This window comes from Rissa tridactyla, chromosome 2, assembly GCF_028500815.1.
Source record: "Rissa tridactyla isolate bRisTri1 chromosome 2, bRisTri1.patW.cur.20221130, whole genome shotgun sequence".
Lineage (NCBI taxonomy): Eukaryota > Metazoa > Chordata > Aves > Charadriiformes > Laridae > Rissa > Rissa tridactyla.
The window spans coordinates 58,165,329-58,181,987 of record NC_071467.1 but is presented as its reverse complement, the minus strand read 5'-3'; the positions used below and the strand labels follow the sequence as shown (position 1 = coordinate 58,181,987).

The window sequence follows — 16,659 nt, the reverse complement described above, 5'->3', positions numbered from 1 at the left end:
TATTTGTTTAGCATTTTGGGTTTTGTGTTTTGATGGTTGTTGGTTTTTTTTTAAATTATTTTGCACTTCAGTATATGGTAATATATTAACATTTCTGGTTGTCACATTTTTAATCGCCTGTCAAGAAGGAATACTGCAATAGGCATAATTCTCATTGTACTGATTTTTTAAGATTACTCCACAGAGGTTTTTTCAAAAGACTAAATAAAGATTGCCTGCTAGGAACGCATTAGTTCCTGTAAAACTTACAAAATCCTTAAGTGTTTTAATTCAGTTGGAAGAACTGGGAGTAAAATTCCATCAGGAACAAATAGCAGGAAGAAACTACCATGACCAAATACACAGCATTTTCCCAATCAACTTTAGATCATCTGCCCCTCTACAAGGGGAAAACAAAGCTATTTCTACAGTTTCCTCTATCACTCAAGTCTGATTTCTTCTTTAGTTTTCACACTGACTATTCTTAGCAAATGGCATGGAATAACTAGACAGTCATGTCCAGACCATAATCTCTACCCACCTCTCTTAGACACACAAACATTCAGGAAGAAAAGAAAGCATCTGTCCTCTTGTAGATACACACGCATGTCTTTGCAACATCCTCATAAAAAAACTGATGAAGTGTGGAGCAGGTAAGTAGACCACGGCTGGACTCAAAACTGGCTGAACTGCCAGGCTCAAAGGGTGTGATCAGCAGCACAAAGTCCAGCAGGAGGCCAGCCATTCACTAGTGGAGTACCCCAAGGATCAAGACAGAGGCCCGTACTGTTCAACGCCTTCATTAATGACACAGATGATGGGGCAGAGTGCGCCCTCAGCAAGTTCAATCATCATACAAAATTGGGAGGTGCAGTTGATGCACGAGGAGAATGGGCTGTTATTCAGAGGAACCTCAACAGGCCAGAAAGACAGGCTGAGAAGCATCTCACGAAGCTCAAAGGGAAATACCAAGATCAGCACCTAGGGAAGAATACCCCCATGCACTCATGCAGGCTGGGGACCAACCAGCTGGAAAGCAGCTTGGGAGAAGAGGACTTGGGGGTCCTGGTGGACATGAAGTTGGCCATGAACCAGCAATGCGGCAAAGGCGGCCAACAGCATCCTGGGCTGCAGTAAGAAAGAGTTGCCAGCAGGCATAAGGAGGTAATTCTTCCCCTCTACTCAGCACTGGTGCAACCACATCTGAAATGCTGTGTCCTGTTATGGACTCCCCAGTAGAAGAGAGACATGGACATACTGGAGAGAGTCTAATGAAGGACCACAAAGACGAACAAGAGCTTAGAGCATCTGTCATATAAGGAGAGAGCTGTTTAGCCTCAAGAAGACAAGGTTCAGGAGGAAATCTTATCAATGTGTACAAACACCTGATGCAGAGAGAAGAGGAGCAGGGAAGAGTAAAGAAGACGGACCCAGACTCTTCTCTGAGGTATCCAGCAAGAAGAGAGAAGGCAATGGGCACAATTTTAAATACAAAAAATTCCATTTAAACATAAGGGAAAGATTTTTAATGTCAACATGATCAAACACTGGAACTGCCTGCCAAGAGAACCCCAAGAGACTATAGAGTCTCCATCGTTGGAGATATTCAAAACACAACCAGACTTTGATCAACCTGATCTATTTGATCTGGCTTTGAGCAACAAGGGATGGACTAGATGATCTCCAGGAGTGCCTTCTGACCTCAACCATTCTGTGATTTGTCTCTGTTTGTGAACATTTTAGCATCTATATCAGACTGAAGGTGACCTAAACTTGTACAAATTGAGGGTAGGGTAGATTAGAATCTGGATATACACTATCAAAATTCCAAATTAGTCATTTTGTATCTAGAACAATAGGGATAAGGATCAATTAGAAAGAAAAGCACTTAAGACAGTCAGATGAATGATCCAACCAGTCCTTCTGCGTTAAAGTCTGCAGCTTTCATTATTTGATCAGCTAAACCAAGTCAAACTTGCTAGCTACTGATTCCTCTCAGTGACCATGTAGGAGAAGAGCTGTTCCTGTAACTGAATGGGTCTGCATGTGTTCTACCTGATCAGAAAAAGAACATGACATGTTAAGGCAGAGAAGGTAGGTGTCTAGGATTACCAAATTGAAAATAAACCTTTTTTAGACTTGCACCACATCGATATTTTTGAATATTTTTACTCAGTGAAAGACTTTATTCACATGATAGAGACAAGTTGTTTCGTTAAAAAAAAAAAAAAAAACAGAAGGGGAAGACATAGCTGAAATTCAGAAACTTGATCGCAGAACATCAATACCCTAGGAACTTCTGAAAAACTATGGGCTGACAGACCAAGCAACTCCAAAAGTGAAGTAGGGAGAAAAACAAGAGTGAGCTGGTGATAGTAACACCTGACTCACTAAAGGATCATGGCATTTTAATCAAACTATCCTAACAATCAGTGTCACCTGCTATGATTCAAATGATCAATATAAAAAGCAGTCAGCTGATATGAAAGGCCTAATTTAGTCATATTAAAAGAAACAATAATAATGGGAGTTATTTTAATTTTGTTCAAGTTCATAGTTGCACTTAATAGAAAAATACAAGAGAAATACCTTTGCTTTACTTTTGGTAGCAGCTTCTGTATTAATGCTTTTATGTATTCCAGCTACAGTATCCGTCCTATGCCATGCACCCTCACAGCTGGTAGAATTTGCATGTTCTTTTGTTTGTATTTCTAAGTCATCTAAGAACAAAGAAAAAGACAGAGAATTAATTTACAGTAAGTAAATTTTCTAAATACTTGCATTCTTGTGATACACATGCTCCCTTAACTCTCTATAGAAAAAAAGAGCTGTCATAATGGCACAAACCCAAATACTGTGAGCATCAACAGTTTCCTGTAGAGTACTCAAAGTTTTCACTGAAGTCACAAAATTAGCTGGAATTATGACTACCTTGCTCACTCTTCAAATTTTATTTTCACGCAGCTTATCATACTAGTGTAAGCCAAATAAACCTTTTCATAAAATGGTGTTTGCAAGATAGTAGGCCAAACTCCAGTAGAAAACTAGAAGAGTTAAATCTGAGTAAAGCCAGTTTTCTTATGCTGGAGACAGCGTTTGACTGAGGTAGATAGCAGTAAACAGGTGATTTTGAAGGATTATGTTTAGGACGGAGAGGTATGTTTCTGAAACCATCAAAACCACGAATAATCTTCTTGATTAGGAGATCAAACCCAAACTAGGAGGTATTGTTCATATGAGATCTAGAGGCTGCCATTTCAACAAATGAGTTCCTGCTTGAAGGAAAACATCTGGACTCCATAGAATACTAAACCAACTTGTGAAGATGCTCTGATAGTGAGAAACGTACAAAATAAATATTTTTGGGTTGATTATTTTTGTGGGGAAGGGACGGTGTTGCATTGGGTTTTTTTGTTTGGTGGGAGTTTTTGGTTGTTTGTTTTTCCTTTGTTTCTGTTCTTATAGTAGATATTTTGGGTTTGGATATACTTTGTATTTCAAGTTAACCCCCTCCTCAGATTGCTGACCTCTCAGCTTCCTCTCCACCTGCTTCGGATGCTCCTGCTCCATCCTGCTCCTGAAGCAGGAATTGCATACTGGTATTGCTGATAAAGATCATTATTGCCAGTACTACTGAAAATCAAGTGGCAGTAACTACTAATATCTTGGCCACGAAGTGACCCAAATAACTATTTTCTCAAGCATTTATAGCAAACTTCGTATCAGAAGAACTGCAGAGCACATTAAGGTATTTTTCTATTATTCAAAGTAGCAATTATAACTTGAATTTAATTGAACAGTATTTTTTGACAAAAAATATTTTGGACAAAAATCCAGAGTATTGTATAGTGAATTTAAGCACATTAACACTAGATTAAAAATAACAATTAGAGACCTTTTAAAAATATTTGCAAGGTCCCCACATGCGGGGGGACGGGGGGGGGGGGGGAAATGAGGAAAATTACAGCTGTAAAGCTCTTTCAAGGAAGCAGGCTCCTTGCTGTACCTGCAGGTTCACAAAGACTGATGTTGCCACAGTTCTATCAAGAGCAGTAGAGATGCTTTAAAATGCACTCATCCTTTCCTAAACACACCTTATTAAGTTGATAGACATATATGCACCAAAACGCTTGCTGTGATTTTTACATACAAAATTTTGGAAGAACCTCCAAAATTATTAAAGTTAAGCAAATATCGTGGGAGTGTAATTATTTTTTTTTTTAAACGTGGCAGGAAAAAAGTAGATTATGTTTTATACACACACTGTCAGCTCAGCTATAACCCAAATTGTTTTCCTTTTTTCCCCCCCCAATATCCTCTATACTTATATGAGCAAACAGACCAGTTTTCTGGGGGTTTTGTTTTTCAGTTTTTTGGCAACATGTTTATACAGCTTTTTCAACAGGGAAACTCTGAACAGACTTTAATTACTACAAGACATTCTAGTAGTTATCCAGTATCTGAAAATGGTGAAATATCCAAGACAATTTAGGACAGTACTTAGTATTAGAATGTTCTCTCTTGTAAGTGTTTAGGTTCTGTGTTTTTCTCGGGGAAGGAGGTGCGGGAGAGGTGCAGGGGAGGTGCTCACAGCAAAAAAGATATTTGGTGAATGAAAACTATAGTCTTTCTATCACAGATTACTCTTAATAGTTTTAATAGTTACATACAAGTAATTTTTAACTACTGTTATAACCACTCTCTAGGGCTGACCCTTCTGTTCTATAATTACCTGAAAACACTTCAGACAACTGCGAAATCTCTTGGGCGATGTGACTTCCTGATGAATCGGATTGTCTTAGCAAAGCAACCGGTTGCCTTTTCTTCGGAGATGTAATATAGTAACCAAAAGATGGCTATAAAAAAAATAAAATTAGCCCAGAATACAGCATGAGTAAATTTAACCATTAATAAATAGGTTCAGTGGGCTTGCAAAGCACTTTCAGCCACAGTGGCTCCCCAGTTGGTGCCTGGCTCTCATACCACTGAGAAATAACACATGCCTCCCAGCATTGCAAATGCCTAATCCAAATATGTAAACTTCCAATATATACATAAAATAAACTAACAACTTATTTATGGCAGTTAAACAAAAAAAAGTACATATGCTCTCATCATCTCTGCCTGGAAGCATGCTCTGTCATTCAGCCTCTGAATGCACCAGGACAGAACACGCCAACTCTACCAATTCACCAGGACACAACTGAATTACATAAGGATATTTGACTTCTTCCTCCCATTGCACACACTACCCTGCTTTTTTGGCAGACAGATGAGATACTGTCTACCAACAGCAGATAAGAGGCAGGTATCGGATGGACGCAAGAAGCATACAGAAATATGTTGGTACGGTAGGGTCTAGATGACTACATTTTTACTGAAGTTAGGCATTTGCCTACAGAGCACATCAACTGTCAATAGCCATTCAAAGACCCTCACTGTTCAAATACCTCTGAGCAGCATTCCATTCAACTACTATGTTGAATGCTTGCTTGCACCTCCAACTCGCACCCTGTGCATGGTGTATTTTTCTCTCTCTAATCCTACACAAAATTAGTTTCTGACCAAAAGGTGAAGATCAAGATTCATCAGTAATACCAGACAACCCTTCACATCAGAAATTACAAGTGGGAAACAAAAGCCAATCCAGACCTGTCACACAGAGAATTTCCTTTGCAAGTGAACTTGGAAAAGTAGTTCTCAGACTTAGTTACAACATAAAAAAAAAAAAAAATAATAGGGCTAGCTGTTGTTCTTGTCCTTTTCTTGTGTTTTAATATTAACATCAAGATACATACCCGTTTCACATCACTGCCTCCACCAAGACAACCAAGAGCTTCAGATCTCTGACCAAAGAACTCCCCCAAAGACAAACGTAAATAACTGGCATCTTTATCAAGATCAGATGTTCTCGGCAGAATGCAGCTATTGGCAGATTTCCATGAAGTATCTGCTAATTCAGATGCATTTAGAATGTCTACTTTTTCCACCTGCAGACAAAGACATTTCAGAAGTTGTAACTTGCAAATAAATTAAAGAATTATTCTGTTTACATTGAGATAATTAGTTACCTGCACAAGTTTGCGCGCTTTCTCAAATTCTTCCTGGTCTTGTGCAATCATAGCTGCTGCTTCAGCTTAAAACCAAAGAGAACATTTATTAAAATAAGGCATAAGTTCTTAAGTGCTATCATTACACTAGATTTTGAGGGACAGGTACTGCAATATTTAATTCTATATCTGAGACAGACTGGGACATACTAGGAGTTATTCCACCCAGTTACGGTGAGAAAAGTTTATATGAAATTTGTTTTAAAAGTACTCCCTGGATCTTTAGAAGCCAAAGTAAAAGCAGCATTTAGCTAACTTACTCAAACCAGGACAGCAGTTAATAAAGGAAGTCTCTTATGGCTTTAACCCCAAACCAAACTATAACTTTTCATAGGTTATACTAACCATACTAGCTAGAATTGAGCATCACATGGCTACTTCCAAACAAACTTTTACTACGCTTGGTTTTGAAAATTTTATCAATGTGGTACCTGTGAACTGGAGCAAAAGAAACAGACTGCTTTGTACCAGTTCATGAAATACCCGTGCATATTAACAGGCCAAATAAATCAATACTTCTTTTAAATTCAAATGCTTGTATTATTTTCACAATTATCATTCACAGAACAATGAACACTTAAAGTCTCTTCACCAAAATGACATGAAAAACTGCTGACTGAGAGAGATTGCTCTACCACCTTATTTCAACGTTAATGTATCATTAAGCCCATCAAAACTTAGAAAATATGTGACCTTGTACACACAGCATCCCCGGTCACAGAGGACACAGGGCAAATGGAGGATTAAGTCAAGAATGGCCACAAACTTGTAAAGTGAATACAGGTTTTGTCCATAAAATTCCTTATGGGAAGTTGCAATGCATACTCTGCAGACAGAAACAAAGTTAGAATACATCTTTATTAAGCAATCCAACCGCACTTCCTAAAGGCAGCCTAGCACTACCAATGACACATTGTTTTACCTACTTGAACTTTAAGTCAGTATCAGCTCTTCCTCAATCCTCTGTAGAAACCATACAGCTCTCTGACACAAGCAACCTCTGTCACGTGAGCTATGCTGCACTATTCCATACAAGAACACACTGTGTACAGAGTTTGCTGACAGAGATAGACACATCATAAATAAGACTCAGAAGCATCAGATGTAACATTTCCACTCTGTCCCTACCAATAAACTCTCAGCTGTCAAGCATCACACTCGAGCATTGTAGACAGGCAAACTAACAGCCAGGAGAATGCTAACCACACTGAATCTGTAAGCACAGAACCTGTGCGAACAGGTAAGCCAATCAGATCAAAAGCAGGACTGCTTTAAAACTCCATTAGGTGGGAAAACACTAAACAGCACTGGAAAAATTTACAACAGTCAAATACTGTAATCACTTGACAACTGGAGTCTGAGATGCAGGAAAGTGTCTGAAATATCCTGGCATTTGAAAAATAACAGAGGAGCTCTGCTTTACTGACATAGTAGATACAGAAGTTTCTACCAAACTGGATCATATTTGCTTGTTCCATCAGGAAACCATTATAGTGTTCAAAAAACACTATTTCAACCAATCAACCCTGTTTCATCACTCATTCAAACTAAAAAATTCTAGACAGCAACACATACAGCATTCTCTTTGAAAGAAGGGCCTTGAGTGGACCATGGACATCTTTAGAATATATTAGCCCATCCATATGTCAACTTTAGAAACTAGAAGAAACTGGGAGAAATACTGTGGCACACATTGCTTGAGTATGTCTTGTAAAATAGATGACATTTTGGTACTAAGGAATTGATTTGTCTACAGTAGTACATGCACATTATCCAAGCCTGTACAACAAACATACAGACTCTCATGAGGATCAGTCTAAGATAGCTTAAGGAAAATAAACAACTTCAAGTAAAGAGAGGTTCAAAAAGCCTGGAATTTGTTAGAAGTAAAGCCCCTCAGCAAGCGCCAACATTTTTCAGTACCAGTACCGTTTTTCAGCATCAAGACATTCCCAAGGGATTCACACACACACACAAAAAAATCACCAGCTATTGAATTCAGCAGCTCTTTTCATGTTTTAGCCAGCTTTGTAGTAATTTCTTGTTTACAATTATTTCTTGTCTAACCATCATGCAATACAGAATGATTAGTGTTTCTTCTTGAAAGAAAGGATAACAATAAATAAAGTCCAAAGGAAAAATTGTGGAAATGACAGCTACAGAAGTTACTTTTGCTCGTACAATAGGTACCAGCAACAGATGTTAGAATGCTTTTTGAAACAAAACAAAAGACTCTTCATGGAAAGAGTATGAAACATGAAAAGAAGCCATCAACTATAACTAATGATAACATCATTGTAGGCTACTACCAACATCACCTTCCAAATTACTTGTAGTATCTAAAGCCTGGAGGCTTTGCAACACTAAATACTGATTTGTTGACATGGAAAAAAAAAAAAAAGAAAGTTTACTTAACACTATTACAGATAACAACAGCTAACTAAAAAGGAAAAAGGTTACATACGTCCAGTAATGAACTCCTGATTTATTTTATCATCTTCAGACAGATTTAAATCTTGTTCTTCATCAAACGAAGTATAATACGCAAGATCAGTCACCCATTTGCCCTCTTCATTTTGGTAGACAATGCTATGTGGTAAATCACCTGGAAGATGTATCAAATACTACACTGATTAAAATAAAAAGGAACATGGCAAAGTCTCTTAAGTTTAGATTAAGGAGCTCAAAAACAACATAGCTCAAGCTGCTGCAACTGCAAGCTTAAACCAGTTTCATCATCAAATAAACAAGTTAAGTGCAATATACAACAGTCCATATTTTTTTTAAAACAAAACCAAGTCAAAATGTATTCATACTACACTGGTTTTTATCACCAACTTGCACAACTAGAAATAAAGCTGTAAGCCTTGCATTTTTCTTTTTTTCCATACAATGGGGTCTGGATACAATTGTATAGATGGGTTATATCTAAAGCAACCTACCTTTGTCTGTTGTAGCTAAACTTATGTTCTCACAGCTGTCTGCAGTTGGAGACAGGTAAGTATCCGCAAGACCGATTTCACATTCAGTTGCATCTGTCTGAGGTGCATTTGCACTAAGAACTTTAGGAGTGGTGCAGTGCACCAACAATCCTCTTGCTGTGTGTAGTACATCTGCATCAGAAGCTGCAGCCTGACGCTCAGAGAATTGTATTTCTTGCTTTGGAAGGACATCCAACACATCTGCTTTATGGCTGTCCATGCACTGAAGATACATTGAATCTAACTGCAAGTCAGCAGCGGTGCAGGAGTCTACCACATCTCCAGTTGTCATGGAATTCTTAGAAAACAGTAATAATTTGATAAGTGTCAGAAGTGCAGTTGTTAACTGCTTGTGCTAACAGTTCTAGGTACAAAACAGTCCAAGTTAAACATGTTTGAAAAATATATCTAAAAACAAAGTGGAGTTATTAATTTTTTTGTAAAGAAAGTTTGGGTTGTTAGTTCAACCTCTAACAAGTTTTCAAACACGCTGCCATCTTCCACTATAGTCTTACTCTATACAATAAACAGTAATTTATATGACAATTTCATACCAGTTCCCGTACTTCTTTGGACAGCATTTCTTTTTGCACAGGACATCCAGTTATCGCTTGATTTTGTGAATCTTCATCACTAGCATTTCCAGAGTCTACTCCTGTCACAGCCTGGTAAGTGTCAGGAACCTGAAAGTTCTCCTTTAAAAAAAAATTAAAATTTAAGTTACACTAGAATATACAGATATTCCAAAGAAAAAAAAATTTAACATTACAGTTGTTTTCATAATGTTAAGAAATTCTCTATTTAAGAGATTATTATTCTTTGTTCACTTATGTGCCACTGCCAGATGCATCTCTAGCTGTTCGCACCATCACCAAGGTCAGTAGTTCCTAGCTATGCCAATCCATGCATCTGCCTCCAAGGTCGCACACCGCAAGAAGATGGAGAATGTCTTACTCCCACTACATCCTTTTATTCCCACGTAGCAGCATGCTACTCCTCTTCTCCTTCTGGATAAGGCCTCCAAATCCAACACAGAACCTGTTGTACCGACCCCACTGCCTATATACAATGGCAGTGAAGCAGAAACATCTTACACAGGTAGAGAAAACCTGAGGTCAGAGAGCAGAACTGTGTTATTCTCACTCTTCAAACAACCACATATTCCTTTCTTCACATACAGCCATAGATCAGCTACTGGCAGCCTATGCAGACTGCCTATACAGGGTTAACGTCACTTAGCACAGCTTGGAAACTCTGATGTCAGCTGGGAAATTCCTGACATTTCAGAAGCTACAGTTCATTTAACTGTTTAAATCAATCACGCTTTCCCATTCTGGTCAAGCATGCAACTGCCATGATTGCATCCATCATTGCAAAGCCAAGAAAATGAAAAGACACTTAATCCCTGGCACTCTGTTTGTAACGGAACTATAACTGCTGCTCAAAGATAAAGCACAAGCCAGTCAGTTGCTGCTCTACGCTTACCTTTCACACCCTGACCACTTATTTAAGAGACTTATTTACTCTCCTGGAAAAACGAGTCTCTGTGGTATTATACACTTAATAAAACTTTTGAAATTGCTACCCAAGATAATAAAGCAGTGATCAAAAAGATTTTATAAACGAGTTGTATGATAGAAAATAAGTGCCAGCATGTTACCTTAATAGTTACAGAAACAAAAAATAAACCAGAATCTCTTGTCAGCAGTGAATTAAATTCCTTTTCAATAAGTTTAATCAATGTCTTAAAAGAAAATTCCATTCTGTTCTCTGAATTTTGTTGCAGTTAAAACTGTAACTCTAATTAAGAGCAGCAATAAGTTCAACTAGTGAAAGTAGTTTTGTCACAGAACTATCAGACTAAAATTAAGCAATTACTACACAGACAAACGCCCATCTCCTGGATATTAGAAACAAGTTACAAGTGAGATCAAAAGATAGGCTTAGTTTCAGTTCAGCTGACCAGCTTGCTCAGGCTGCAGGGGACAGCGTAAGGCAGGCATTTTACGGGCATTAGCTTTCTTATGGAGATTTATCTTTCATCAAAAATTCTTTGCTAGTAATCAAAATTAAAATCATGCCATCACAAGACAACAGTATCAGTAGAGGCTTCAGCTTAGCTACCAATGATATAATTTCCTTTAGTGGACTTGAGAGGATCCCAAATGCTTATCTACAAACATCTTACAATCTCTGACACTAAAAACCACCACTAGGAAGCTGAGAGGGGAAGCAAGGTGTCTAAGAAACATTCATACCTTAAAGCATTAAAGGGAGTACTTCAGAGGTACAATAATTTCTGACCAGCATAAACAATTCGAAACTCTAAAAGCAATTTTTACTCTTGTAATAAGGATTAAGAAATGCAGTAGTTAGTAGTCCAGCACGAAACACCCATCTTCAGGAAATATTAATGACATATTATTACAGGATTTCTCTGAGGACAAGTCTCCATCATCCCAGAGAAGGGACAGAAATCCAGTCTTACAGTTTAGTAGTTTGGGTTTTTTTCCCCCTTTGCAAGATCGAGTAACAGCATTGACTGTATATGGTTCTTATCAGGAGAAGGCTGCACACAAGACAAAGAGGAGTGTAAGGAGCAGGGTTAGAAAAGGGTGGGAAACCCGAACTGAGACTTGAATAAAGGAAACACCATAAAAAAAAAATCTTCAGCTTTGCTGCAGGCCTTCCTGGCTAACACCTCTTTGGACAGCCAGCTACATATCTAATTCCACCTTATATCACAAACAGCAAGACCTCCTGTAAAAAGCAGATGAATCAGTTGCTAGCTCTGCACTACAAGGTAGAGGAAAATAAATACAAAAATAGTTACCTAGCTCCTTTTCTTTTTGTTTTTCCATCTCCCCCCCAAGAAAAACCTTGCAGAGGGAACAGAAAAAGTTAGAAGTTCACTCAAACGGCTTTGTTTCTAGTTTAGAGCTGTATTTGCTACCTTTAAATTTAAAAAGAATCTTTTGCTGTACAGGCTACCCGTTGGATAGTATTTGCGTTTGTCAGGAAAGAAGTAAAACCTAGCAGACAACCCTCAATAATGCTACCATGTTTAAGGACCATCAGGCACGCTGAGATTTTAACTTTACTTTAAACTTACTTGAAACAAGCCATTTTCAGAAAGCTTCAGTGCTGCACAGCATTCTGAGAGTTTCTGTATGTCATTGGCTCCTCTTGTCATTTCTGGTTGTATCATCTGCTCAAAATAGGCTTCTAGTTGGTTATCAAAGAACTCTTCATCATCAATATCCTCATCTAGTGAAACAGAAGAAAATATCCCATTCACCTTTCATGGACCTTTCATATGACCTGACATACTACCAAAGCAACTCCATAATTTTTAATACACTGAGCCTCACAACACACTCACAGAGTCAGAGCAGAATCATCTTGGTTTTCCCTTAAAATAATTGGGTCACAAAAACATGTAATTGTCTTACTCCGTGACTAGCGATATACAACAAAACAAGATGACCATAAGCTAGCATGTTAACTCCTAGGCTATCAATGACTCATCTTCCTTCACATGATCTACACATAACCACATTCCAACCAACAAATTGTATACATACTCATAAATTAAAATAATGTAACTTTTTTCACATGTCACAGAAAGTGACTGAAGCATAGTTCTATACTTCAATGGCAAACAAAGTGCCATTACTAAGAACAGTATTATTCCTATTTGCCAAGTGAGAAATTTTCCAAGACACAATTTTTCTATTAACTTCATTCTTATACGCTTAATGCAAAAGTGATGTTATGCAACAAGAAAGACTTCAGAAGACAGTCATGACATCTGTAGATATAACAGGGAGAAATACAGTAACCTTTCTTGAACGCAGGGCTGCTTGATCTCAAGACAGCAGTAAAACTATTTATCACTCTGCCTTCCCCATTCTTGGTGCATCTGAGGTCATACCCTGTCATCCTTCATGTTATGTGAAAAGTCAACTGCATTAATAAAGAAGAGCATGTCATCCTTCAGCAACAGCCACTGGAAGGGCACAGAAATTTCAAAACTCTTTTTTACTTATACAGAACTCAAACTCTCACTTTTATCCCTGCATGTAAACTAGACTTCCGACTTGGGTGTCACTGTACATATGTGGCATTTAAAGAGAACTGAAACTCAAGTAAAAGTTAATTCTAACTGCTTGCACATGTTCATCATAAAAGTTTATCTCTATTAATCTAAATTGAAAATGTAGCTAGGGTTACCACTTTATTAAATGAATGCCCACATTTCTACCTGTATTTTTGATTCACAGTGACTGAGGACTGTTGTTTAATTTTTTAGATTAAGCTTCCCACTGTGATTCTCTCTCACAAATTCCATAGCCACCTACTCCTATTACAATTTTAAAATAGTTTCCCAATGAACACAGTTTTCTTTGGTATTCCTAATACTAGTTTTTCATCAAGCGTAATCCTATATTCCTAATAATTAATTCCTAATTCCTAAAAGCTTCAGTAAAACAACACCCTTCTTCTCAAGAATACAGTAACATTGCGTCGGAATTTTAGACTAAGCTAACCCAGAGTTATAAATGCACTTACCAGTGGAATCTTCTTCTGAGCTTGCAAGAGATGAGAGTTTCTCATTTTCCAAAAAACTTGAAAGGCTATTGCTAAGATGATCACTTGAGATTTCACCTTCTATCAGCTTTTCAGTAGGTTCACGCAGGCCAACCTGTGAAAAGCATCCATACAGAAATGTTTCTAGAGTTCCTAGCCATTGTATAAAGTCAGTTAATAATAAACAATTACGGAGGTTAATAATATTCCAAAACTCCCCCCCTCTTTTTTTTTTTTTCCTACTTATCCCAGCAAACATTCTAGTTCCAATGGACTTTGCCTGCTAGCTTCCAGACGCGTACATGCAAGAAATACAGGTATCAAAGTGGAAAGAAGGAAAAACATCTGAATGACAGCAAAGTTAAAAAAACTCAAAAATAAGATACTGAACCACTGCATTAAAGTTTACACTTAAAAAAAAATTGTCCCCCCATTCATTAAGCTGCAATCTCAACTTAAAAGTACAAAGACAACTCTCAATTCCTGTGCTGCTAAAACAGTGCTTCTTCAGAAATCATACACCCAGACCAACCCTTTGTTGATAATTTCTTCAAATGAACATACTCAATTACTCATAAAGTAGTATTTCAGCTGAATCTAGCTAACTGTAAATATTACATCTTTTATATACCTGAACGATTTTTAAAAGCAGCATGATGTACTGTCTGTTTTGGATTTAGTCTCACAATCTTTGTGATAAACAGATCACCTTTGACAGACAGCAAAAAAGTCAAAGTTCAGAAAGTAAAAAATTTGAAAGGGACTTGAATTATGGTTTTTGGGTGACACCCTGTGAGCATTCAACTGCAACTCACTGAAACCCCCTAGAAAAACCCTAGAAAAATCAAATGAAAGAAAACTAAATCAATTCAGTAAATACCAGCTGACACATTAAGGAGCACACACTGTACAGCATCTGGCTGCAGGCTGAGGCATATTTTCCATAAAGGCCACAAGACCTCCTATTCCTGTCTGCCTTGTATCTCTGTGCCCATAACTGCCAGCTTCCCTAACATAGTAGATAAAAACAGCTGAAACACAGCCCTACCTGTCAATACAGGCAGCTATTTGCTAGCTCTGGCATACAGACACACACACACAAAAAAAAACAAGCCAAAAAAAAACCAAACAAAAAAAAAAGGAAAAAAACAAACCCAGAGGCAGGACGACAACTGCATTCTTACAAACGGTGCAATTTTTACTGTTAAGGACACTGAAGAAGTCATCCGAACTAACATTCCTCAAAGTAATTAACAAGTACAGGGGCAAGTCAAATCATATTGCCTACTCCAAAAGTATTCCAAGAAGCTCCTTAAAAGGCTTTTCACTAAGCTAAACTAGAATTGGAATAAAATGTAAGGTCCTTACACAGATAAAGAACTACAAGACAGCAGAGGCTAGCAGTGAACAAGTTTCACAATTGAGAAAGATCAAGTGGAGTCATGCTCCCATGGTACTAATTATGTTCAGTGATCTGCACAAAGGAGACAAAGTGAGGCATGACATATTCAGCATGCTAGCGCTGTTAGAAACTTAAGGGATACACAACATAAGACAATAAACACAGTTCAATCCCGTCCCTCCTCCTCTCGCAGAACAGTATAAGATTAATATTAGAAAATCTTTAATTTCACTGTATTTAGAAAAGGTTTCACCTTGTTATTCTTACTGTCTGGAAGAACACATATTCCAGTTGACAAATCTGGAACAAAAGAACGTAGTGTAATCAGTATTTTATTATGTTCTTACATTATAATATTAAATGTGACTATCCTATAAGATAGCAAAACAAGCCTCTTGAAGGTCTTGGCATACACCACAAAAATAACCCAGAAACATACATGTTATGACAATACCAAATTTTATGTGTTCCCATAACAGTGATGAAAAGTATCTGGGAGTAATTAAAAAGGCAGGGCTTCATCAGGCGTAAAACTGTAAAATTTCTGAAAGACAATTACTGCCTTAAGGATTTCTACAAGGCAATGCAAAAAAAGTAAGGGGTCCCAGGTTGCACTAGCAGAAGTTGCAACAGTGGAACAGAACACTTGTTCCTATTCACCTGTTGGCTCAGTTGTTCTTTTGGATCACTTGTAAGCATCTTCCACTTATCTTTGTGTTATACCCAATTGCAAGTTTGACAAGACAGAGAACATTTTAGACGTGCACATACAGATTTTGGCAAAACAGGTTCCTAATTCTTAAATAAGGTGAATAAAAAGCGGTTTACAGACTAGAATCCTAAGCCTCGAATAAACAACAAGTTAAAACCAACTAACTAAAAACGGTCAGGCACTATCAAGCCCAAACACTGGGTAGACACAGTTTTCCAAAGCATCATGATTTTTGTTGCCATAGTTACTGCCACTTCCTCAAGACTACAATAATAAGTGACTGAAGTCAACACTTCACTGTTAGCAAGTGTGTTTTATAAGGGCCCATTTATATTACAACTGTAATACTTTCTAATTGAACATGTACTCTATTAAATTATTAATACTTAACCTCAAGAAAATCTATGCAAATATTCAGATAAAGCTCAGAAAAGGGTAACAACTAGAAGTATACATTTACTAAGTACATTTACTGAATTTTAAGGAATGAGCAGAATTTAATCACAGGATTGGCATTAGCAAAAAAACCTAAACAAGTTTAATATCAATAGCAACACTTTTAAAATAAGTTACGTAACATTATTTTGCTTCCTCTATTCTAACTTCAAAAAAGCATAGTTTTCACAGCAAGTATTCCAGACTACTTTTTAATGCATGCAGTTTTGCAGCTTCTATAACTGCAGTTAAAGATCACCTACTACAGGTTGGAACAGGGCAAGAAACGAGACGTCAGTTAAAATATAATCTCATAGACTTAAGCCTATTGAAAGAGAAGGTGTAGAAAACAACTTACATCCACTTTTTCCACGAGTTAAGTTCCTGAAATTAATGTTTTCTATAAAATACCATAATTAGAATGCTAGTAGGAATCTGAATTACTTTCAT

General features: G+C 37.4%; 1 protein-coding gene across 5 annotated transcripts in view; it reads right to left on the bottom strand.

The window, feature by feature from the left end:
* Positions 1-16,659, bottom strand: part of CEP192 (centrosomal protein 192) — a 79,147-nt gene that overhangs the window by 58,548 nt on the left and 3,940 nt on the right. For all 5 annotated transcript variants that reach the window (XR_008464751.1, XM_054190614.1, XM_054190612.1 and 2 more), the window contains 10 exons: positions 15,316-15,362; positions 13,643-13,775; positions 12,183-12,337; positions 9,625-9,765; positions 9,032-9,368; positions 8,554-8,694; positions 6,051-6,115; positions 5,778-5,969; positions 4,712-4,835; positions 2,569-2,699 (listed from right to left, as the gene is read on the bottom strand). Coding sequence is in view for 4 of the 5 variants with exons in the window: in XM_054190614.1 (XP_054046589.1) it covers positions 2,569-2,699; positions 4,712-4,835; positions 5,778-5,969; positions 6,051-6,115; positions 8,554-8,694; positions 9,032-9,368; positions 9,625-9,765; positions 12,183-12,337; positions 13,643-13,775; positions 15,316-15,362 (1,466 nt within the window). In the remaining variant the exon portion in view is untranslated. The remainder of the gene's footprint in view (positions 1-2,568; positions 2,700-4,711; positions 4,836-5,777; positions 5,970-6,050; positions 6,116-8,553; positions 8,695-9,031; positions 9,369-9,624; positions 9,766-12,182; positions 12,338-13,642; positions 13,776-15,315; positions 15,363-16,659) is intronic.